This window comes from Lissotriton vulgaris, unplaced genomic scaffold, assembly GCF_964263255.1.
Source record: "Lissotriton vulgaris unplaced genomic scaffold, aLisVul1.2 SCAFFOLD_830, whole genome shotgun sequence".
NCBI lineage: Eukaryota > Metazoa > Chordata > Amphibia > Caudata > Salamandridae > Lissotriton > Lissotriton vulgaris.
The window spans coordinates 267,351-294,381 of record NW_028254425.1 but is presented as its reverse complement, the minus strand read 5'-3'; the positions used below and the strand labels follow the sequence as shown (position 1 = coordinate 294,381).

Below are 27,031 nucleotides of genomic sequence, written 5' to 3'. Positions count from 1 at the left end.
TTCTAGTGGACATACATGTGTTATTGTCATGTGTGAAGAGGCCGAAAAAGTGAAGCTCACCAAAGACTTTATGCTTCATAATTCGGGACAGGGGCACATGCTCCAGAGTTGTGCAGCGGCCTGTACCAATGGACCTCAATAATCTCCGCCCGATCTCTCTCTTGGCAGTGTGGTAAATATTTTACCGTATCATTTTTCCATATAATTACAAGTTCAAGAATAGCTCAATAAAATGAAAGGCAGAGTCCGGGGTGTCTGAGTCTTAAAGGGCTTTAATTCAGAAATGACTCGAGTCAATGGAGATCTATTCCATCAATACAAGGGTTCGGGCATGCAAGGGAAGATGTCAGGAAAGATGTCAACGATTTATTCACAGTACATGACATATATAGAAAAATGACACAATAGCATTGCATTACAGTAGGCGTGACTAGTGAAATGTATATGATAAGAACATATGTGTGTAGCAAAAGGGCGTGAACATGGGTGTGCACAGAGGCGTGAACTAGAAACGTCACAGAATAGTGTCATAAGTGGGTGGACGCTTAGTGAATTCTTGCAGAGTCAGCTGAATCCTATGGCCAGGATGCGCGCGCAGCCACTATGACGTGTGATTGACGTGCGTCTGGAGGAAGCTAAGAGTCTGACTTTTAACACTAGTAGAAGAGACATAAGTTTGACATGTCAGATCGACCTGTTCCTAAAACATATCTGATATCTTGTGTTTGGAGGATGTTTATACTGGAGGAAAAGGTCTTTCGGGCAGAGGCTATGCTACACTGAATGTATGCGTGTCTAGGTACAGATGCGCGGAGCCAGGGCCTACCATGGTAACGGGAGCAATGAATTTCATGAAGAGGACAGGAAGGCTTTACCCTTTACTCTGCAGCCGGGGAGCTGTTTACTTATTTTACTAGACAGCATTGTGTTTTCGAGGAGGCTGAGCTGGCTACGCTGATAACTTGAAGGCAAAATACTGTTTTTGGCAGGCAGTGCAGGCCGAGCCGGGCACCGCTCGCTTGGCAGGAAGTAAGGCAGAGGTCAGGGATGCATGTCATCTCCACGTTGCAGCTTTCGGAGACAGAGACAGGAAAAGTGGTTCAATGGCAGGAATCAGGGCCTAACTCGGCAGAGCCAGGAAAACGTGAAAGTGCACCATGTAAAGACGGTGGCACGGCAAACTTAGGAACTGAGTTATCAATCCATTCATGGTGGATCTGATAGAGGACATGTTAACGTTGGACGCAAATGTATTTGCGTCTTCAAATTCGGTTGCGGAGGGAAGTTACATGCACTTTAACTCGTACATGGAGACGATGGGGTACTCGTTAGGGGACATATCTGACCATAAAAATTCCAATTACCTCTTTCCCTCCTTGTCCCCTACGGACCCATTAGGATATATCTATTTTCATGAGACCATCTATTTGTTCGTATAACATCATTTGTTCTTCTTTCTTTAATCTGGCATGGGAACGTGCACTTGAGCGGGGAACACAAGCTGTGGCGCACAAGCCGCAAATCGCTGGCCCACATTGAAGACATAAACAGCAACTGAATACAATGGCCAATATAATCCCTAGGAATGACAGTAGCTTCCATCCCCAGGCTGTTACTACACTCCAGAGCCAACCGGACCAAGTCCAGGAGCCTGGGTTCTGGTGTATCTGATGGGCAATTTCGTGAAGTCTGGTAATGGCCTTATAGACCGAAGGCGCGTTATTAGGAATAAACACGCAACAACTGGATCCGATGACTCTACAAGCCCCGCCCCTATCGGCCAGGATGACGTCAAGGACAAGGCGGTTCTGAAGAACAACAAGTCTTATAGCAGACTGTTCTTCTGTTTAGTTGCCTAAAGCTGAAGTAGTCTCATTCACTACTGCTTCGAGAATTCTGGTTAATTTGCGTATCAATTTACTATTGGACACTGTGCCTAAATAGGGAAAGAATCCTTTATTGAAATCAGTATATTGTTCCCATGCGGTTTCAGTAAAATCAACTAATGGAAGGTCTCTTTTGTGCCTAACTAGATCGAGCCGGGAATTTCTGTGATAATCAGATGGGGCTAGAAAAACAGGTGGCAATAAGAATGCAATGTAACACGTACCATCCCAGTCTAGAGGTAGACGTATATAAGCTGTATGACCACAAATGAAGTAGGAATGTCGGGAAGCTTTGAATGCAGACTTGCCTTTATCACTGAATTCGACCACAGTAGTACATTCACTATGACCTAGGTGTACTGAACCATTCTTTCTGACGCATAATACACCTTTAGTTGGTAAAACTGACATAGATGGCAAGTCTGGACTAGTTTCTGACTGAACATTTAGAATCATGAGGTCGAGTGTAAAATTGCCTAATCCATACACTTCATTTTCTAGGTCGGTCCCTGTCCTTTGGGGAAGACCCTCCTTGTCTGGGAAACATGCCTTATTCATAACTGTGTTCAGATTTCCCCATACCCAATTGCCCTGGAAAACTATGGAATCAGCATCTACAGAATTAATTAAACTACACCATGCACCACAGGAACCATTGTGTGTAAACGGTTAAGGAAAGAGGGGCAGAGCTCCCTTGTAGTTCTGATAGGGTGGGAGTCGGCCACATATCCAACAGTTAGTAGCATTGTTGATCTGGTGAGAATGGTGTAACATACGAATGAATGTATTGTTGCGCAGCGCAAGTCGATAAGACATTTCGTGTGGAGGTAGTTCACTAAACGTGTGTTCAGCAGTGTCATTGGAAAAAGAATGTGCAATCGGAAAATACAGGTACAACATCAAGCTGATGCCAATTAACGTAAGACTCAGAGAAAACATAATAATCAGGGTGCAGTTGCACCTACTACGGAGATTTTTACAGTAACGATTTCTTTTCATGATCTCCTGTCTATCTCTCTCTCTATTTGGATCTAGCTTGTACATTGTCAGAAACTGCCTAACCGCTTCACCCAGGAGGGGACTTAAACAATTAAACTGTCTGACTCACTAGACCTCAGTTTTTGTCTGTACTCCTCTTGGGGAGTTTTCTCTCGAAAAGGGAGTTTAGTGTCTGTCTTTGGTACTTGAGAGTTCTGGGAGTCAGGGTTTGGCGGAAGTCCATGAAATTTCTTCACGTGACTGGAATGCACCCAGCCCTTCCTCCCCTCTAGCTTTACTGCAGTCCGGGTTGTTAACAAAACAATCTTCGGCTCCTTCCAGCGGGGCTCCAAGGGACTCGTCCTATCGAAGTTCCGAACAACAACAGTATCCCCCGGGACCAGTGCATGTGGCTTCACCTCGGTGTTGTCTGGGAAGGCTGCAGCAACCTGTGAACGACAAGATTGTAGTGCAGACATCAAGGAAGCAAGGTAATCTGTCAGCATAGTACTTTCGACATCGGTGATCTTTCTCGGCAGAGGCGTCCCCCACATATTAGGAGGTCTACCGAAGACCACCTCATACGGAGATAGCCCTGTCCTAGAATGGGCTACCATCCTCATATAAAACAGTGCAACTGGTAATGCTACTATCCAATCTACGCCTTTCTCTTTACACACTTTAGCAAGGCGAGTTTTCAGAGTCTGATTGTGGCGCTCCACGAGACCTGCTGCCTCTGGATGCCGGACACAGTGAAACTTCCACTGGTACCCCAATAGAAGCGAGATCTGTTTCATCAATTCAGACGAGAATGGCTGACCGTTGTCTGAATACACGACACGTGGCAAACCGTATCGAGTGAAAAATTCACGAACCAGCTGCCTGGCAGTGGTCGGGGCAGTGTAATCTGGAACAGGATATGCTTCTGTCCATCGGGATAGGGCACATACAACTACGAGGACATACTTGAATCCTCGGCATCTGTCCATCTGGATGTAATCCATCTGGAGAACTTCAAAAGGATAGTCAGGAGGATGAAATCCACCTTGTTCTACGGGAATCCCTTTTGCTGGATTGAACTGACAACAGATCATGCAGGTACGCACTTTCTGTTTTGCTGCTGCTCGTAAATGCCTGTTGAACCAGAGATTCTGTAAACTGTCTAACATGGCTTTTTCACCTAAATGTGCTGGGCTGTGTGCAGTGTTGACGATAACTTGAACCATAGAGTCGGGGAGGAACCATGTGGTTTTTCCCCTCGTCATCCAACCTTGATCTGTCTGGACCCCTCCTTGTTCAGCCCATTTCTTGATTTCGTCTGGAGTAGCATGTGTCTGTATGTCAATGACATCTAGTGTGGGGTCCCTGACTGTCATGCTGTGTGTCTGTGATGATACATCAGTCTTTGTCATATCAGTCGTCTGTGTATGAGTCTGTGCTGTATATTTCGCTGTCTGGTCTGCAAAGTCGTTACCCTGGGAAATCTTGTCTGTTACTTTCGTATGTGCCTTGCACTTCATGACGGCTATGGCTGTAGGCAAATGTATTGCTTCTAACAGTGCTTGAATGCGGGGACCATGCTGGATTTTGGCTCCGTGAGAGGGCAGAAAACCTCTCTCTTGCCAGAGGACACCGAAGTCGTGAAAGACTCCGAATGCATAACGTGAATCAGTGTATATATTTACTTTCTTGTTCTTGGCTCGTATACAGGCTTGGGTCAGAGCGATGAGCTCTGCTGCTTGGGCTGACAGGGTGTCAATACGATGTGTTTCTATGACTTCAGTTTCAGTGGTCACTGCATATGCAGCCACTAGCTCTCCTGTACTTGTTCTCATGCATGAACCATCCACATAAAGTGTCAGGTCTGGGTCGGGTAATGCAACATCTGTCAAGTCTTGTCTGGATTTCGTAACTGTGTCAACTACATCTACGCAGTCATGTGGAGTAGGATCTGTTGTGCTTGATGGTAGAAGTGTAGCAGGATTCAGTGTATTACAACGTCTGATTTCTATGTGTGGTTGGAATAATGTCAGTTCATAACCTGTCAGTCGTGCTATAGTCAAGTGTTGGGTCTGTGTTCTGTTTAGGAGAACCTCTACAGAATGAGGAACCTGTACTGTCATCTGGTGTCCCAATACAATGGAATCACTTTGTCTGATTGCTAGAGCTGTCGCTGCAACTGATTTCAAGCACGCAGGCAAAGCCTGGGCTACTGGGTCTAATGTGCTCGAAAAATAAGCACACGGTCTGTGTTTGTCTGCTTGAAGCTGAGTGAGGACCGACAACGCTGTGCCATCGCGTTCTGTGACAAAAAGTGTAAAAGGTTTTCTGTAACATGGTGTCGCTAAAACAGGTGCTTGACATAGGGCTTTCTTCAATTCATCAAAAGCTTGTGTATGTTCCTGAGTCCAGGGGAGGACAGCCGAAGACGCTGCCTCCTGTGTTGTCAACTGTATGAGTGGTTTAGCTAGAAATGCATATTGGGGAATCCATTGTCTGCAATAGGAAGTGAGTCCAATAAAGGCTCGTACTTCTTTCTGTGTCTTGGGTTGTGGAAGATGTGCAATTAACTGTATACGATCTGGTGTCAGCTGTCTCCCCTCTTTGGACAGCAAGTGCCCAAGGTACACAACTTGCTGGGCACAGAATTGCAGCTTCGAAGGAGACACCTTGTGTCCCTTGTCCGCCAAGAAAAACAAAACTGTCAGTGAGGCTTGTTCACATTCTGATTCACTTCGGGCGGTGATCAAGAGATCATCGACGTACTGTAATAGGGCAGTAGTGGGAGGCAGGTGAATATCATCGAGTTGTCGTTTCAGTGCTTGGCTGTAAATGCTGGGGCTTTCTGTGAACCCTTGAGGTGCGCGTGCAAATTTGAAGCTTCGGCCATTTAAACAGAATCCGAAAAGATACTGGCTTTCCGGATCAATAGGAACACTAAAGAAGGCGTTCTTCAGATCCATTACAGTAAAGAACGTCGCCTCTGAATCAATAGCTGTCAATAAGGAAGAGATATCCGGGACCACAGGGTACTGTGGTACCACACATTTATTCAATTCGCGTAAATCAATAATCAGTCGATAAACTGGAGGTGCATTTGGATCAGTACGTTTAAGAATCGGAATGATAGGAGAATTACAAACATTGGAGTCGGTTTCTACAACCACTCCTTGTGCAATGAGCTCGTCAATGATTTTCAGTAAAGCCACTACAGCATCTGGTGGTAACTTGTATTGTCGGATACGTGGTAGTATAACTCCTGGCTTGAGTGTAACACGGTACGGTGTAATGTGCATACAACCTACATCAGTGGGGCCTTTCGCCCATAAATGTGCAGGAACGTTCTGTAACCTGGGATCAAAATCTCTCAACACATAATGGCCCTTGAAGTCACGAAGGAACAGCCTGACTCCTTCCGGAGAACAACAAATTACAGCTCCTAGAGCTTTCAGAGTTTTTATACCAAGCAAGTTTTCTGGACATGATTTTGTGAGCAATAAATCAGTAGTTCGGGACAACGGACCAACTGCAAGGGGTACTGGTTTCGATACTTCATTAACAATAGGCTTTCCTGAAAATCCAAGGGAAACATTCTGCGAGCCTGAGAGGGGTGCCCCTGGAACCTCTTCGTGACTGATGGTTGTCCTGCTTGCCCCTGTGTCAATCAAAAACTTTCTATCTTTCCCTAATACCTGACTATGTACATAAGGACCCTCTTGATCTACAGGAACCTCTATAAGGGGCAAGCCAACCTCCCTCTCTAGGCTGTTTCATGTGTATTGCTGATAGTCGGGGTAATCAGATTGGGCATACTGGCACATCTGCTGTGTGACATGCTGAGTCGCGGCAATGGGTTGGGGCTGTGGTACCGCTACAGTCTCTTGTGGAACATGCATAGGCTGTACGTTTTGTGGAACATGTTGTTGGACCTGATCCTGTCTGGGCGGACGTGGTCTCTCTTTGGTTTTGCCTGTGGCGATATTATGTTTCAAAACTGCGCAATCGTTTACATAGTGACCTGGCTGTTTACAATAGTTGCATGTCCCTTTAACGGGAGCCGCTGAATTACTTGAATGTGTCGCGCCTTTCTTCTGACCATCTGCTGGAACTGACTGAGCAACTAACATTTTCATTTTCGTGTCTTTCATACGTCTCTGTTCGTGATCATGTTCCTCTCTAATTCTGTTCTGGTGATATTGTAACATTTGTAACATTTGGGAAGGCGTATTTGCTTGCCATGTACTCTCGACTTTTAGTACACGGTTCTTAACCTGGGGCAGGGAATTCTCGACTAATTTTGACACAAAAAGATGTGGGTATGACTCACTACTTGTTTTCAGGCCACTGTTAATAGTAAAACATTTCTCGAATCTGGAATAAAAATCACTAGTGTCTTCGTCGGGTTTCTGTTTACAGGCTGAGATTGCATCCCAATCCTCCTTTTTAGTTGCTAACAATCTTGGCAAAACCTGTACTAACAATCCTGGTAATTCTTTAGTTTTATCCCCAAGGCCTACACCTGGGGTACGACCAGTTTCCTCGGTTTCTAATGCTGCCCAATCAATCTTTTTGTCTCCCACCTCCCATTCTTTTTCTTTGAGTTTCTCGTAAATACCGGCAGGCAGTAACACTTTCAATATTTTCATAATGTCGGGATAGGTGTAGTCACCCATGAGTAACATGTCTTTGATTTCACGGTGGAAACCTGCAGGGTCTTTATCGTGACTGGGCACTATTTTCTTCATTTCCAATAATTCCATTTTAGTTATGGGCGTGTAAACGAACACACGTTCAAGGGTATTATCGTCTTTCCTGACTGGATGTACTTCACGTAAAGGATTCTGTTTGTCTAAGTGATATGGCTGCCTGACTGGGGGGGGAACGGAAACAAGATGCGGAGTCAAGAAAGTTCTATATTTGTGACGTTGTTCTAAAATCGTTTCAATTAAATCGGTACCTAGACCTCTCCATCTTCTCAGGAGTAAGTCTTGCAATAAACTGTATAACGGACCTGGATCAGATGCTTGGTTTTCATACTGTATAATAAGGTGTTGTGTCATGTATATACCAGCTAGTCGCTGTTCTTCTGGAGTAAGACTTAAAAACGTTTGCACTACTGAATCGTCTTTATATATACTGTCATCCCCGGCCCACTGTACTGCGGACCGGGCTAGCTCCTGATCACGTAGGGTATTGAGTTCTTGATAACCTATCCTTTCTTTTAGTATTTTGTCAGTCATCTGGAATACATGTTCAAGGGTACATCGCTCTGGTATCGGACAAAGGTAACGTTTCTGTTTTTCGAACGTTTCTGGTTTACGAATGGGTCTATCGAAGGGCCTATCAAAAGGATACGGTCTAGGGAGTTTCTCTCTTCCTACATATGCCATCATTTTTCTACCTGCCTGTTGCAAGGTTTCTGCTGGATTCTCTGATTCTTCCTCCTGCGAGGAGTCCTGATCGTCTGATTCAAGTGGCTCTTCGGATTCTCGACGGGCATGTATTGCTATTATTTCTTTACGGATCTTTCTAACCATAGCATGTACACATTTCTCTTTATCATGTTTACCCTCAGCAATATTCTGGCTCCATTTGTTCAATCTATCCATCTCGTCTTGTGGAAAACCTACCTGATCTTGTTCCCTTATTAAACAATTAACCAAAAAGCGCATGATTAAACCTTTGTTCTCAACTTTCTGACGTGACATGGCTTCACCAACACACTCCGGTCTTTCTCCCGTTCTAATAAAATGATACAATTTGTCTAGATGATCTGGCATTTCTGGCAGTAAAACTAAATAATCGGTAACACGTCTTAAACATAGGGATGCTAATAACATGGGTCCTGTTCGTCCTGGCACTGTATCATATCTGCAATCAGTAAGCTGTTCTTGAAGTTTTTTGGCTGGAGCCCCTTTAGGTGTTCGTGACATTGCGAAATCTCTCATTGTCATACGTTGTAACTGTGGCGGGGTACGAAAACCTCCTCTAGCACCTCCTGAGGCGGAGGCTTGAGCATAACCTGACTGTAGGGTCGGTATTTGTAACGGGACTGGACCCTGAACAAAAGGATTAAGTGGATGAATACCACCAGGGAGAACTACCGGGGAAGTGACAACAGGTGCCGGAAGTGGTGCGGGGACAGGTGGAGGATGCGGAGCAGGATGTGGTGCGGGTGGAGTTTGCTGTTGCGTACCTGGGGGTAGATGATCGTGGGGTAGGTTAACGTCAGCAGGCGGTACGGGTACATGAGCAGGTGCATTAGTATATGCGGGAGCTATATCGTCTAAATAGGAAGAAAGGAAAATGTCCGCTGCGGTCTTATGACGTGATTTAGTCGGAACCAATGGAGGGGGCAGATCTTTCGGTATTTCCGGGGTCGCCTTGGGCAGGCCCTCGGCCAGAACTGGATACAGTCCTGTCACAATGGCATTACTCTGTCTGTCGTGTTGTTCCATTCTAACTCGTTCTCCTTCTTCTATTAGTTCTTTTTCTTTGGCTTTTTCTGAATCTTCTCTACTTTTTTCTGCTTTTCTGAACGCTTTCTCTGTCCGTCTATGTGATTCTTTACGCCACAATTCAATGGCATCTTTCTGTGATTGTCTAGCTTTCTTTTTCCATAATGCTTCTTCTACTCTCATGATGCAATCGGCATCCCATGTCCCTGTAACAGGCCATCTCTGATTCTCTGATAAGTCCTTCGTGTAATCCACCCACAAATCTAGATATAATATGGCATCTAAGCCGTGCTTGTGGTACATAAAATGACCAGGAGTGTCCCTGGGTGGGATGGGAACTGCTTCTTCAAGAATCCCTTTCCTAGTCCCTATCTGTCGTAACTTCGAGAACAAAGGCATGGCTGCCTCTAAAATGGACACGAAAACAATGAACACAATATAATATGCAAACAGTCACTCATACCACGACATTAAACACATTGAAACATTTCGAACATAAATTGACAACCCTCTAATTCTATAACGAGAACAAAATTGAACCGTTAAATACAGGAATTACTTGATATACTGCTAAACAGTACAGATACACTGCTAAAACAGTGCAGACCGGGTCTGTGTACCCAAACCCGTCTTGACCGGATACAAATTAATGCACCCGTCTTGATGCGTCCCCAGCAACGGTACTCACCGGGAAGCACGGAACGGAAGGCCTCGGAAACTCCACTGGACTGGACTGACGTCACCGCTTCTGCTGCGCATTACGCATGCGCCTTGACACTACAGGTGGGCCTCTCGACACCTCGGACGCTGCTCTCTCGGCTGGGCTCTGGTCCGGATCCTCCGCACTCCTCACCGCCTCGTCTGGATGTCGATCGCAGTCTCCGTCACCTCCGTGGGCCTGAGGGAGATACAGGAAATCCTGCAGATGCGCATGGGGTCCGTCACGGCCGTGGCAGGGGGCTAGGCCTGCGACGCATCTCCGGCGCGTGGGGTGGGGGAGGGGTCCCTGTTCGGGCGCCAAATTATGTGGTAAATATTTTACCGTATCATTTTTCCATATAATTACAAGTTCAAGAATAGCTCAATAAAATGAAAGGCAGAGTCCGGGGTGTCTGAGTCTTAAAGGGCTTTAATTCAGAAATGACTCGAGATCTATTCCATCAATACAAGGGTTCGGGCATGCAAGGGAAGATGTCAGGAAAGATGTCAACGATTTATTCACAGTACATGACATATATAGAAAAATGACACAATAGCATTGCATTACAGTAGGCGTGACTAGTGAAATGTATACGATAAGAACATATGTGCGTAGCAAAAGGGCGTGAACATGGGTGTGCACAGAGGCGTGAACTAGAAACGTCACAGAATAGTGTCATAAGTGGGTGGACGCTTAGTGAATTCTTGCAGAGTCAGCTGAATCCTATGGCCAGGATGCGCGCGCAGCCACTATGACGTGTGATTGACGTGCGTCTGGAGGAAGCTAAGAGTCTGACTTTTAACACTAGTAGAAGAGACATAAGTTTGACATGTCAGATCGACCTGTTCCTAAAACATATCTGATATCTTGTGTTTGGAGGATGTTTATACTGGAGGAAAAGGTCTTTCGGGCAGAGGCTATGCTACACTGAATGTATGCGTGTCTAGGTGCAGATGCGCGGAGCCAGGGTCTACCATGGTAACGGGAGCAATGAATTTCGTGAAGAGGACAGGAAGGCTTTACCCTTTACTCTGCAGCCGGGGAGCTGTTTACTTATTTTACTAGACAGGAATGTGTTTTCGAGGAGGCTGAGCTGGCTACGCTGATAACTTGAAGGCAAAATACTGTTTTTGGCAGGCAGAGCAGGCCGAGCCGGGCACCGCTCGCTTGGCAGGAAGTAAGGCAGAGGTCAGGGATGCATGTCATCTCCACGTTGCAGCTTTCGGAGACAGAGACAGGAAAAGTGGTTCAATGGCAGGAATCAGGGCCTAACTCGGCAGAGCCAGGAAAACGTGAAAGTGCACCATGTAAAGACGGTGGCACGGCATACTTAGGAACTGAGTTATCAATCCATTCATGGTGGATCTGATAGAGGACATGTTAACGTTGGACGCAAATGTATTTGCGTCTTCAAATTCGGTTGCGGAGGGAAGTTACATGCACTTTAACTCGTACATGGAGACGATGGGGTACTCGTTAGGGGACATATCTGACCATAAAAATTCCAATTACCTCAGCAGCACCAGGCAAAATGCTTGAGAAAGTTATCCAGCGCCAATTAAATCAATTTATCGAGCACAACAAAATATTACACGAGACGCAATCAGGCTTTAGACCCGGCATTAGCACTGAACCAGCACTTATTGAGGTGGCCGAGTCAGTGAGGTGGTCTATGGATTCGGGAGATTCAGCTATGCTGGTGCTCCTGGATCTGTCGGCCGCCTTTGATACGGTCGACCACGATATACTGCTGTTACGATTGGCGGAGATAGGCATCCAGGGCCAGGCCTTGGAGTGGCTATAATCGTACTTGACCCAAAGGACTCAGAAGGTGGCGCTAAGGGATGTCTCTTCTTCACCTAAAGCCCTTAGCTGTGGTGTCCCCCAGGGTTCGGCCCTGAGCCCACTCTTATTTAATGTTTACCTTGCTCCACTCTTCTCGTTGATTGCCAACTGGGGGATCAAGGCAATCTCATACGCCGATGACACCCAGTTGGTGTTCCCATATTCAGAAGTGTCAGAGGCATCCTTTCTGAGCTTTAAGCGGTGCCTACAAGATGTGGCCTGCTGGATGAACACCAATAAACTAAAACTTAATGCTAGCAAGACAGAGGTGATCTTTTTCGGCAAAGGCCCCCCTCCACCATCTGATCTGTGGTGGCCGGCAGAGATGGGACAAGCCCCCTCGCCCAGCCATTCAGCAAGAAATCTAGGGGTACGGTGGGACGACAAGCTGTCCTTTGTATCACACATTCAGCAAGTGGCTGGTTGTTGCATGAGTAAGTTGAGGAATCTTCGTAAGATTCTACGACTTTTACCAGCTAGCTGCCGTAAAACTGTAATCCACGCCACAGTTACATCTAGGCTGGATTACGCTAACGGTTTGTATTTGGGCTTACCGAAGTATCTTATACAACAACTGCAACTGATCCAAAATGCGTCTGCGAGACTCTTAATGAGGATTCCCTTCAAGCACTCAGTCTCTCCGCGCCTCCTCTCGCTTCACTGGTTACCAGTTGCAAGCAGAATAAAATTTAAAGCACTCACCTTGGCCTTTAGATCTCTATTCAGTAACTGTCCAAATTACCTGAAAGCCCGACTACCAAGGTACGCTCAAGCCCGCTCCCTTAGATCCAACAAATGCGTCCGTATTGCAGCCCCCAGAGCGAAAAGAGCCAGGTTAGGTGGACGAACTTTCTCGGCCAATGTGGCAACATTATGGAACTCGCTGCCCCCTGCTATCCAACAGGCCCCATCCGAAGCCTGTTTCAAGCGTTTGCTGAAAACCTGGCTGTTTGCCCAGCCACGCTAGATGTCCCCCTCTCCAGCTTTCTCCCCACGGTCACAACGTTGTTCCTACAGCGCCGGGACACCTCCTCGTGAGGTAGCTGATCGCGCTTTATAAAACACCGTATTATTATTATTATTATTATTATTACCATCTCAACCAATCACACAGATGCGTTGTACAGATGTGTGAGGCTTCAACAGTACCCTGGGATTTATCATCAGCCTTCATCTGAATGTGGGTGCCGAAGTCTTTGGATGCGAGGTGCGGTGATTGTGGGGAAATAAATGCTTAAAAAGGATGATTCGGCAACCAAAATAAATGTCAACAATGGTTTCAAAATGTGGTTAAGGAGCCTTGATGTTATTTACTTTTAAAAGATGAGGGCAGCCTGGAATCTTTTGGAAATACTTGGTATGTTTTCTTAAACAAGTATTGCTGGTTGTGAGCAACATTGTTTTATATACTAGATCTTTTATTGGCGAGAGGTGCCGTTTTTTTTCCCTTTCTCATTCTTTTCCCTTTTGTTATGTGTGTGTGCCTTTTTGTCTTTTGAGTAGTTGATGTACTTTAAAGGGAAATCTGTTCTAATGTAAAAAAATTGGTGTACAATTGGCATATAAATATTATAGAAATAGAAAATACGACTTTATTTCAAATGTTCAATGAAACTAGTTAGCTTTATTTTCATTTCCTTAAAAGCAACAGTCATATTTTAATTGCTTTCTTTATAAGGAAAATGTCCCATTCCAAAAACAATTTCGAAGCTGTAATTGTGCTAATGACCAGGCAAGTGACACTCTGAATGCATCAAAAGAACTCCCGACTAAAGGAATGTTTGCACAATATAATCAATAAATCTGGTTAGGTTGTGTTATTTGCATAAGTAAACGTAGTAATAAGGCTTAGGTGCTATTATGCAAATGATGACACCTAACAATATTAATTGCGCTAATTGGTGTTTTCAAAAAAGGATTTCCAATTTTGCATGGAAACTGTGTATTTCATATAAAATGATTTGTTTTGAGTTGTGTTGTTTTAAGTCATTTTTAGGTCGAGCTATTTACAGCTCTGAACTATTGCAGGGGAAACAACACTCTTGTACAAGCGGATTCCTCCCAATGCATGTTGTTTACTGAAGAGTGACGCTTCACCAGGTGCGCGCTTGGCCTCATACCCCATCCACCAAGCTGCTCCCCGCCCCCGCCATGAGGCTTCAAAGCAATGCGCTGAATGCACTGAAGTGATTGTTTTTCACGCGCTCTGCAGATCACCATTTGCGGCTGTCCCTACCTGCTTCTCTCTCTCGTTCTCTCAAGCCTCCTCTCTCTCTCGCTACACTCCCTCAGTATTTACATTACAAGGGTGTCCCTCTCCATGACTCCTTGTTTATTTTACTTCACGCACCCAGACACGTATTATTTAGTGTCATTTTCATTCTTTCTTTTCCAGCTTACACTTCCCATCTTTGTCTGTTTCCTCCACCCCTCAATCAACTCTCTCGAGCTCTGAAGCGGACACTCCCCCGTCACCCTCATCCTCCTCTGCCCGTCTTCACATTACTTTTAAATTCCACGTCCCCTCTCTCTAGCTCACTCTCATCTCTTCTATGGCGCAAACACCTCCTTCCTATCTTTGTTATAATCGGGTTGCTCCATTGAGCCAAGGTTCTTGATAGCGTTTTAAAATGAAAAAAACAAGATCCGGTATATTTTCCTTGCTTGGCTACATTCTTGGCTCACAACTCGTGACCAAGTCGTGTTTGCCCCTGAACGGCGGGGTTGGTTAAACAAGAGAGGCTAGCGTTACACACTGAAGAGTGAAGAAAGACTTGCCACTCACATCCCCTCTGGTGAATCCAGAGCCAGGTGTACCTTGCTTAGCCAGTCGCAGTGCCTTGAAGAGGTAAACTCTATAAAACTCTATTAAAAAAAAAAAAGTTTCCTCTAAAATAAAAGACAAAGTGCAAGCTACCATATCCGAAAGTAAGCAGACTATATTTGAGCTAAAACGGAGGACAACCAGCGTTCCTAAATCCAGTCACCTTGACTAACCAGCATTTCTTAACCAGTCATCTTGAATTTCCCTACTGTTCCCCGATAGCAGGAAGTGATGCATCTCCTACCTTTTGTCTCCTTATTCTATGGTTGCAAGTCCTATTTCACGACAGAAACTACGGTAGCGTTTCACTGGCACCATATGTAACTGAAATGTTCGAGTCATTCATTCCATAGGGGTGTTCTGCAGCATGTGTGCACATCAGAGAGTGTGCTTGCTCATAAAATCGGTGCATTTGCCCATTCAGCACAGCACAAGCGGGCCACTCTTCATGCTGTCAAACTGTGCCTGGGCTCCCTTAACGCACGGGGCGCACAGACAGCCCACGCACTCTCACACACACTGCATGCATTCATAGCATACAGTGCGTGCACCCAAACCCCTAATAATTCATTGAGGGTGTTACATTTTTTACGAGACCTGACTTCTGCCACGTGACAGTAGAGAGGAGGTGGAGGCTCAGAAGACTGATCTCGGAGTTTCAGGCTCTTGGATCAGAAGCATATCTGTTATTCCCTGCCAGGTTGAAAGTGGTCACAAAGGGCAAGGTCAGGATGTTTATATCAGAAGTGAAAGTGCAGGAGTTTATTCAGGATTTGGAAAGGGCAAAGAAAGAGGGTCACTGAGGGATAAAGGTTCTCTGTTGGAGAAAGGGGGGGCACATTTGAGAAGATGGGAGAGGGGTGCGACTAACACAACCAGGAAGCGTCCACATATAGGTCATTATTGACCTATTTGCCTGTAGGGGGGGGGAAGGGGGGGTTACTCAGGGGAGGCGGGGGGGAAGGGAAATCAAAAAGCAGCTGGAATGTATGGTTCTGATATGGCAGTTAGCACACATTGATTACACATTTTGTTTGTTGTTTAAATTTTTGAGTAAAGCAGGAGGGAGGAACAATGAAAGAGGGGGGGGAGCCGAAAGTGATAGCTGGGTTAGGAAGAGTTGGCCCTTTTTTCAATACAAAATGTCATGCAAGTTTGTCTCCTTAAATGTATGTGGCTTGAATGATCCAAGGAAGAGGGCAAATGTAGCAGCGTATCTAAGAAATCTACAAGTAGATCTAGTATGTTTACAAGAAAACCATATAGAGGAAAAGCAGATTTATTTAATGAACCAATTGAGCTTTGATGTACTTGCAGCCAGTAGGCAAGGATCTAGGACAAGATGAGTTGTTATCCTGGGGAGAAGAAGAGAAGTGACAGTTAAAAGAAAGAAAGAGGACCGTTGGGGGAGATGGGTAATGGCGGAACTAAATGTTAAAGGGTTCAATGTCACATTAGTAAACATATATGGTTCCACTGAGGACGATTCGGAGATATGGGAGTTTCTAGATATAGAATTAGCACAGTGGCCCGAACCAATAATCTGCTGTGGTGATTTTAACATGCATGACCCTACAAGCTCATTTATGAGTACAGGCGCAGTGTATAATGGTAGAAAGAAAAAAGTAAACAGGGCCATTACTAATATGGTTAAAAATAATCTTCTGGCAGATCCCTGGATAATGCAACACCCATTGGTTGATGGTAGCACTTTTTTTTCGGCACCTCATCAGGTGCTGGTGAGATTAGATTATTTTTTAGTTTCTAGTTCCTTGGTCTTGGAGACACAGATTGAGAAGCAACCAAGAACTATTTCCGACCATAGTCCATTAATACTGTCAGTTAAGGTCTCGCAAGTACAGAGTAAGAGGTCCACATGGACGTTTGAGAGGAGTCTGCTCCAAGACCTTGAATATAGGAAGCATATGGAAGAGTGGATTAGGTTATTTTGGGAGATTAATCATGGAACTGCCTCAGTAGGGCAAACGTGGGATTGTTTTAAAGCAGGTGTCAGAGGAGAAACACTAAGCTACGTGTTGACCAGACGTAAGAAAGAATTAAGGAACGAAACTATTCGTCAAAAGCTGATCATCGAAGAAGGAAAACTAGCTGCTGCAGTAAGATCTAAATCCAGCTTTGAAAATATATTATTAACAATAGTAGCACTAAAGTCGGACGCAATAGAAAGTCTCTCGAAAAGGTCTGCTGAAAAATACTTGGCTAAGAAAGAAGAGTTATATGAATGTAGTGAGAAGGTGGGCCACATACTTGCGGTTAAAGTTAGACAGCAAAGGGCGGATGCAGAAATAAAAGAGATATTAGATCCAATGGGTGTCATGGTCACAGGCTCAGATGAGATAAGAGAGGTTTTTAGAGGTTTTTATGAAAAACTGTATACACAAGGTGACACAGAGGGTATAGTGGAAGTTAGGAGTTATCTTAGAGGTGTGCGCTCACCCTCTGTCACAAAAGAAGAAGGTGAAATGTTAGACTCTACCCTAGGTCTGGAGGAATTTATCGATGCATTAAACAGCTTACCATCAGGAAAAGCTATCCGGACCTGATCAAATTCCGGTTGAATTTTATAAAGTATTCCGTGACTGTTTGCTGATTTATATGTTTGAGGTTATGGTATATGTACAGCAAGGAGGGCTATCACCAGATTCTTGGCGTGGGGCAGATTTAATTGTTATTGCTAAAAAAGGGAAGCCTGCAACCCTTCCTGGATCCTATAGACCCATCACATTGATGAATTCAGATAGCAAGGTATATTCTAAGATGTTGGCAAAGAGATTAGCAGGATGTATTGAACACTTGGTGAGCCCATCACAACATGGCATTATACCTGGGAAGGGTACTACTCAGCATATTAGGACGTTGATTACTATGATCGACGCGGCAGAAGTCACAGGCGACCCTATTTCAGCACTGTTTTTAGACGCCGAGAAGGCTTTCGATAGGGTCGCCTGGGAATATCTATGGGAAACTATGAAGTGGTGTGGTATTGGCTCAGGTTACATACGAGCCATGCAAGCTCTATACAGAGACCCGGTGGTTAAAATCAGAGTAAATGGAGGGCACTCGGATCTAGTACATATACAACGGGGGACTCGTCAGGGTTGCCCGTCTTCTCCACTGCTGTTCGCCCTGTACATAGAGCCATTATTACGTAAGCTAGAGGGAAACCGTGTTATTCAACCTATGTCATTCAATGGTTGCACTGTGAAAACTCTTGCCTATGCTGACGACGTGGCTATATTGACTCCAAATCCGGATATAGCCATGGTTGGGGTAGAGGCAGAAGCGCAGGAGTTTGGGCTGATCTCAGGATATAGTCTAAATAAAACTAAAACCCAGATTATTCTGAATAGGTTTGCATCAAGTTTAGATAGCAGGGTGGTCAGTAATGCAACTTACCTAGGGATTGATATATCTGTAAAATTGGAGGAACTAGTAGAGCGCAATATGGAACCATTGCTTGCGAAGGTTAAAAAGGACCCGGAAAGGATAAATAATCTACATCTTTCTTTGGTCGGATCCACAAATGTGTTGAAAATGATGGTCCTGCCTAAATTTTTGTATTTATTCAGGTCAATACCTTTGATTTTTGAGAACAAATGGTTCAACAGGTTGGAGAGTCTGGCTAACAGATTTATCTGGGCAAGAGGAAAAACTCGTAGGGCTTATAAATTTATCACCTTGCCAAGGGATAGAGGGGGGTGGGGTGCACCAGATTTTAGATTATACTTTTTGGCTGCTGCTCTCTAGTACATGCAGGGATTAATTGGAGGAGGCGGGGGGGCATCAAAGACCATTAACATGTCAAATGAAGCTTATACAATGATACTAGGACAAAATACTGTCAACGGATTCCTGTATTATACGGATTTGGGCTACCTCAGAAGGCAGACATACAAGACTCTAAGGGCAGCACTTAAAATCTGGAGCATTTTTTCAAAGAAGACCGGTATGGGTAGATTTAATAGGTACACCAAAGTCTATAAAAATAAATCCTTCCCTGAAGAAATTTTTGCTGATTCAGTAATGGCGGGTAAAGGGATACATCAAATCGGGGATTTAGTAAACTCAGAGGGTATAATACAATTTGAGGAATTGATTAAAACACTTAAAATAAACAGAAGGGACTTCTTTAAGTATCTTCAGATTAGGAGTTTTCTTAGGAATAAACAAGGAGAGCCATTGGGCTTTCACCCAACTGAGCTGATGGAAGGGCTAACTACGGGGGAGGAATACTCCATCAGGTTAATATATGCTGCACTGGCAAAAAATAGACCGGATGACTTAGATAAGCACAGGGCCAAATGGGGGGAAAGGATAGAGGCTACACCTGAATCATTTAACGAATCACTGGAACTAGGCCGGTCTATGCTATGTTCTGCCCCTTTGCAATCCCAACACTACAAAACGCTATTCTCGCTATATTACACTCCAGCCAGGATTGCGAAGTGGGGGGGCACTGAGGGTACCACATGCCCCAGGTGCAATTCTACTGAGGCAGATATTGTCCACATGTCCTCAATTATATACATTAATTAAGGATGTCGAAATTTTTTTAACCAACTCATTAAAGATAAGGTTAACCTTCACTGTAGGCTTAATTATGCTGGGGGTGGACGTAGGAAATGCGCATTTGGATCCAGGCGATGCAATGTTTGTGTTCATGGCAGCGGCTGTCTTTAGATTAATGCTAGCCAGGGTATGGTTAGACAAGAATCCCCCGACCCTGCAAACATGGTTATCAAATCTTATTGCTATACATAATTTAGAGAAATACATATATGCAAGGAAGGGTAGGAGTGGGAGAGCGCGAGGTATTAAGATATGGGGACCTTTGGAGAAATGGAGAACAGGAATCGGATAATTTATTTTGTTGTTGATTTATGATTGTGTTTGTTATATAATATGATACATGTTGTCTTGGCCTCCCCTCTTGGTGGTTAAATAGTTTCAATCCAAAACTTATTTGGTTATATTGTGAGACGAACAAATGTAGGAGCAAAATATTGTATTTTTTTTTTGAAATGTGTGCTTGTTGAAATATAAAATAAAATATATTTATAAAAAAAAAAAAAAACCCTAATAATTCATGATCCACTATCAAAAGTGCATGCCTGCCCACTATTAAAAAAACATATGCATGCACACAAAACAGTACATCAGGGGTGACCATCGTAAGTCCAGGAAGATTGGTGCCTTGACACGTTTTCAGGATAGCCACAGACTATGTATGTAATGTGCATTTAGATTCATTGCCTGCAAATGTGTGGCATGGATCAGGCCCACCTGATCTTAGATTGAACACACCTGCAGTACATGTATGCATAGACTCCGACATCCCATGTGGGCGTGCGCACACAGATGCATTAGACTACACAACACTTAGTACAACCACACACAGTGTATTGTGTATGGAACTGTAAAGTTATACACCTGCACCATACATTGAGACACAGACGCCACAGAGAGCATGCAAGTGTATAACATACGGCTGATGCACCCACACCACATACAATGTACACACATGCAGAGATAGAACACAGACCACAAGCGTCTAAGACAACATAGCATATGTTCCCATATGACGCCGTTCCTACATGCCTGTGAACGTATACAGGTCCGATCATGTATCCGGACTGTTCACGCTCCCTCCGCTGAGCAAACACCTACCAGTGCATGCTCTCACACCACAGAATATGCCACACAAAACTTGGTATACACAACACAAACCTCTTTCAGTGATTTATGCTCCACACACACAATGCAGGTGTCCAAACACTGCATACATGTGCACTAAACCCAACTCGTTCCTTTTCATCCTAGAAGATGCATGTCCTGTCAGTGTATGCTTGCGAAGCGCAAACAGCCCACGAATGCTATGCTTGAACACATTAAAAAAAAGTCTATCTATCGCCCTCTATCTATCTATCTATCTGTCTGTCTGTCTGTCTGTCTGTCTATCTGTCTATCTATCTATCTATCGCCCTCACTCTATCTATCTATCGCCCTCACTCTATCGCATCACCACAGCATCTCTCAGCACCATCACAGCATCACTCAGGGGCACCACAACATCATTATGCGCTACCACAGCATTACTTGACGCCACCTCAACATCACTCAGCGCCACCACAGCATCAATCTGTGCAACCATTCAACAACAACTGGTTCAAATATGTTCTCTCAATGTTTCAAGCTTTATTACAATTGTCACAAGCAAATGTAATATTTCACTTCTGTTCTTGGATTTTCGTCACAATAAAATACACTGAACATAATCTTTACAAAAGTTTAAGGTATTGCCATTATAAATTACAATAACTTTTATTTAAGAATTAATTATTTTAAAAAATTAAAAGCCATTGTTATTTGTAATATCAATACATCTAAGTCACGTAAATACACCATATTGCATTACAAATGCTATAGGTATCACATTTCCTAAAGTTATAACTATTGGCATTGTAAATGACAAAGCTATTAATTTCACTATATCAAAACCAACACATAAATAAAATATTTGTCATTTACTATACCAATAGCTCAAACTTTCCTAATGCGAGACCTATTGCATAGCAAATGCTTGTTTAAATCTGATTCCACATGTGAAGGTGTTCCCAGTACCTCCTGGCCTTGGTTGTGGGGGTGGTGCCTTGCTGTAACTGTGTTCATCTGGCCATTTCTACCTCCTAACCCTGCATGTGTTCTATTTTTGCAGGACAGATGATGCAGGATCTGGATTCATGTCTTCTCGCAGAGCCCTGGAAGCCGGTCTCTTTCAGCAGCTCTCGCTTCATGGCCAAGGTCTGCTTCACAGATGCTGGCTATTCTCTGCTCGTCTCTGACCTCAGTGGTGTATGGTACGAGGAAGCAGATGCTCTGGTGGTCCAGGAACGATCCAAGGTGAGTACGTTTATTGTATGTGCAGAAAGAATCATGTATAGATTGCCCGGATGAAAACTATAACCAGACTGGTGTATGATGAAGATGTTTTTGCAGCAGGTGTGCAATTTGTTCAGTCTATGCCACGTTTCAGTAAACCTTGTATATCTACATAAAATAAACGCTCTTGATCCTGCTGTGGCTATGCACATGTTGCTGCTGAAGAAGTAGTCTATGTATTTTCCAAAGGAGTAGGCACATATGTAACTTAGATTTGGTTGTCCCTTTGCCCTTATTAAGATTTAAAGCAAGCTACAAAGATATGTTCAAGTTTCCCCTCCATTTTTAACAAAACTAGGTCTCGGAGAGACTACACATGTGAGGCTCTAGAGACCAAAGAGCAGCAGAATCCTAAGAGACCTCCTCCTCAGTGTGTGTGTCCTCCTCAGGGCCTTGGTTCCCGTATCTCCTTTTAAGGTCGAGCTGACGTAGCATTCATGCGAAAGCATGAATGCTGTCAGCAAGACAACTAATGCTATCCGTATTTGGGAAAGTGGACAGCAGAGTGCCACGCGCTTTCCCAGTGTCGGATTTCACCGTGGGAGCGAGCGCGCTTGCGCAGACCTTGCATGCAAACACAGCGCGCGCACAGGCAGGCCCCATCTCCTGCACAGGCACAGGCACAGGCACAGGCACAGGCACAGGCACAGGCACAGGCACAGGCACAGGCACAGGCACACACACACACACGCACACGCACACGCACACACACACACACACACACACACACACACACACACACACACACACACACACCCTCCTCCTCCTCCTCTTCCTCCTCTTCCTCCTCTTCCTCCTCCTCCTCCTCCTCCTCCTCCTCCTCCTCCTCCTCCTCCTCCTCCTCCTCCTCTCCCCCCCCCCCCCTCTTACCTCACCGGAGTCGGGCTCGTTTCTTTACCATTTCGTTTTCTCTTATTCTCTCTCATCCCCCCCTTATCGTGTATGTATCAGCTCATGTGGGACTTTTCATCACTTATTTCACAAAATCTCCCCTTCTCCTACGCACCGCTGATTCACTGCTCACTTTTCTGCATCTACCTTGCCTCCCCCTCTATAATCTCACGTCCACTCACTCACCCGCTCTATGGTCCCTTCCTGTCTCCCGCCTTCATTTTCGTGTTTAGTCTTTCAGGGGCGCCGCCATGTCCAGTGCGGAGAAGTCTGAAATTCAAAACGAGCACAACCCTCCAGCAAGAGACTCCCCAAACAAGCGCATGTCCCACAGAAAGACACCTAAAACAAGCCCAGCCCCGAAAAATTATGAAAAAAGGCGCAAATTGGGTAATTGTAATTGTATTTATATAGCGCTAATTATCCCTGACGAGCATTGCGATAATGAACACTTAAAAGCATATTTTCCCTCAGAAAAACGAAAGCATTTATCTTACATTCAATATATAAAAAGACACAAATAAATCGTTGCATATTTCCCCATAGTCAGTAGCAGCCAAAAAGCTGTCCCAACTACAACCCCCCCCCCCCCCCAACCAGCGGTGCGGGCGGGCTTCATTTAGTTCCTCATTTAGCCTTCCATATGATGGACACCAAGACCTTGTTTGGTGGGAGAACGGCCACCGTTTATTATTTTACAAGCTAGCTGGTACATACATTAGCATATGTTCCAGACATGCGGATTTCTTGAACGCCATTCAATTCAGTTCATAACTGGTTCTTTTCTTTCTACTATGAGTTCTTACTAACCTATTTTCTCTGCTTCTCTATAGAAAGTAAAGCAGGGTGAAGAAAAATATTTGCCTAGGATCACACAATTAGGTTAAGCCCGGAAAACTCCTAGGTTTTCTGATTTCACATTGTTCCAGTCAGCCACGAGATGATTATCTATTTACCATTCCTGTTTTACAGCAAAGATTTATTTTTTAAAATTCTTGACATCCTAAGTTAGAGCTTGGCTGGCATGCAGAAGTCATATTGAAACTCAGCTCATTCTGGGCTCGAGGGTCCAGGAGGCACTCGAGCTAGTCAGAGCCAGGCATCATGTGACTCGCCTGCCTCTAATAGTCACGGACGGATCTGGGATACTTGGCGGGCTGCTTGCCATGTTGTGTGACAGGCTTTACCCCTGGTAATCTTCTACAGGGATAAGCTTGTCTCTTCACTTCAGGCTGATATGCCTAGGTGACCAGGGGGTACCTTATGGGCAGCAGAACGATAATAGAGCCGGCCACATTGAGATTGAAATCCTGAGATGCAGGTTACACTTACATCCATATAGCTGCGACGTGAGTCCACTGTGTTACTGGGATTTGATTCTATCTCAGGACTACAGTTTGCACACACACAGATCTGTACAGCAGTATCTCAACCCACTGAGCCTGCTACACAACACCAATTTATATAATCGCCTCTTGGATTGGAAGCCACAGTTCAGTTCTCCAGTGGGCTCCTATATTAACGAAAATATACCACAAATGTCCAAGACGGTTATATTCCAGGCTATGTTATCAAACCACATACCTTAAGCAAGTTTATTTTCCAGCCAGGGCACAGTGATAGTGACATTGCTTTGAATTTCTTATTTGAGCCATTGTCGCAGGGTTTCCGTTCTCTCACAGAACTGTGCTCAGAGACCTAGAACCTGGGTGAGTCAGGATGACCCAAAACTCACCTATGTTTCAGAAATCCCCTTTCCAGGCTAGCTACAGTATCTCATCGGCAGTGAAGACTTCCCGATGTCTTAGACAATCCAGAACATGAACTTAGAATTCCTCAGGTATCGTGGAACACATGAACACTCTTTCGTTATATTATCATTCCAAACCGAAACTGGGAGGCAATGAGAACACGTGCAAGTTTGAAATGTTTATTTTTTCAATGCAACATTCTCAAACGCAGTATCTTGTATAATACCAACATACATATTATAAAAATCAGAGTCAGCAGCATAGTCACTAATCCATAATAAGCAAACTGTGATAACATATTATGATGCAAAATCTATAGAATTCTGTATCACCTATATTTCGCGCACCCTAATTAGCATATTATATTATATCTAAGAAGGTCTCATTTGGGCTTTAGCTGGGCGAACCCATACCTCAAATTCTCAGTAGTAGGAGATCACATCAACAGCTACCAGCTCTCAGTATGTCCAGCATCAAGTGTGTTTTTCAATTCCCTGTAACTGTATCTTGAACTCATGTAAAGCCCAAAGTTGGCACAAACATTATTTGTGTTATGACTAACGTAGTGCGAGGATAAGGCCTACAATAACCTTGTGTTAGAGTGTGCAGCTCTCAATGTGCAGACAGTTGTACCAAGTGTTCTAGGCACGACTGATATCAGTACAATAATATATTATTCTGAAGTAAATCACATCTTTCGTCTAGGTTAAAAGCTGTAATAACAATTAGGTGTCGTGTGCAAACCGAAGCAGAAAGAAAAGATGGCGTTTAAACATTTAACAAGCACATGCTAACTTAACACAACCTATGGAAACGTAATAACCATATGACACCCCCCCAATGGTCCGAGGACGGTCAAAAGACAAATATATAAGCCAATACTCTTATGAGAGGCAAGACTTGAAAGCAGAGTTCAATGATATTGAGCCAAGCTAAATGTATGTAATGTATGTAAAATTTAAAAAATACAAAAACTATGTATGAATGCCTATAGTGGCCACACAAAATATAAAAAGTTGAACTTGAGGCCTAAATGTAATAAACAGGCCTTGAACATATGAAAAAATTCGAATGTCCATATTGAAATTGGCACCATTAAGAATTACTAAAAAGTCACAGCTCAGGCAATGAAACACAGGCTGGACACAGGTGAAATAGGAAAATCTGAAAGATAATCCAAAAGCCGTGCTTAAAGTCGCAAGCGGCAGGGATCCATAATAATCAAGCATCCGGTTGCGAAACTGCATCAGTAGGTGCTGTGCGTTCCCTTGCGCAGGATGGGCATCCATGTTTTATGAAATAAAATATCACCAGAACGCCTGCAGCCAAAGCCAGCAAAACAGGAAATCCGCCAAACAGACTAGCGAATATAGAATGAAAGAACGCAGGGATAATACCAAATACTTTTTCAAACGTAGTCACAAGACCACTGCTAACCATTTTAAAAAAATGAGCGAGGTTGGATGTGGAGGAGGCATTAAAGATTTGATGAACTAGCTCGCAAAAATGAAACGGCAAATCAGTACTTAAAAGAGCTTGTACTTCTGTGCGTGTGTTTGCTATGTGAAGGACATAAGTTTCACGGGCAGAGCTCAGGGCCACCTGTTTTTGAGACAAAAGGGCTCTTATACGGCCTAAACCATTGAATTCAGCTCTCAAGGTTGGTATTCTCGGCCAAATTAAAACTTCTGAATTCCCATGCGTGGGGGGGATACAACACATTCTTACAGCAAACGACCCTTTCAGACACTGTAACCACATATCCGATTCCAGCCTCTAACCCACAACAAAACTCGTTATTTAAAAGTAAATAACTACCGTTGGACAACAACGTGAACATGGGAACTATTGCAGGAACTGGGGTCCCTTTCAAAACACAGGCCAAATTCGGTTTGTCCTGATTACAAGAACCATGCAACTGGATGTGTCTGCAAATAAGTGAGCGGTCTGGGGACTGTGTACATTCTTCACCATTCAGATTCACTTCATTCCCATCCTTAAGGCATCTGTAAGTGTATGGTAAAGACCATGTCTCATGGAGGAAAGCACTGCCTAATGGTTCATATCGCCCAATGGCAATATATTTCATACAATTTGTAAATTTATACAAAGCAAAAGGTAACGTTATAACACCATGAATAAGCCATGTTGCTGCAGTTACTTCAGCCACCGAAAATGGCAGGGATTCTAATTTTTCAATATGTAACATAGAAAATGTAGCATCTCTCATTGACAACATGCGCTGTTTTTCAGTCAAATTAAACGGGGCAAATAATGATGATATGTTCAAAAAAGTCCATGGCACTCGACCAGACTTAAGAGTCTGGAGTGTCCATGCAAACTGCATCACAGAACGTAATTGATTTTGACCATGATACAACACGGACACTTCATCATGTACTATGTCGACAACAGAAGACACAATATTATTTAAAGTGTAAATTCGGGAAGAAAGCGTGTTAATGCTGTTATCAACCACTGCAAGCACTTTTTCCAAATTAGCTTGATCAATAGCCCTTAGGCGTTTAGCAGCCTCAACCTGGTTAACTTTCCAAATTTCATTGTAAATTGCATACAGGAATCGCTTAGATCTACCTTTAGCAGGGCCTTTTATAAAATCGTTTAAATCCACATTATCATGTAATTGAGACAAATGTAGTTTAACTGCAGCTAAAGTAGAATGCTGTAACCAATTCTGACACAGCTTACCCACAGAATAAGTCGTGACAGAATAGTCT

The 27,031-nt window shown here is 44.0% G+C and overlaps 1 protein-coding gene across 1 annotated transcript in view; it reads left to right on the top strand.

The window, feature by feature from the left end:
• LOC147659532 (non-homologous end-joining factor 1-like) overlaps positions 1–27,031 on the top strand; it is a gene marked incomplete at its 3' end in the record, with an annotated part of 376,856 nt that overhangs the window by 90,119 nt on the left and 259,706 nt on the right. Inside the window, exon 2 of the mRNA XM_086951666.1 lies at positions 21,428–21,612. Within this exon, the coding sequence (XP_086807792.1) occupies positions 21,433–21,612 (180 nt within the window). The remainder of the gene's footprint in view (positions 1–21,427; positions 21,613–27,031) is intronic.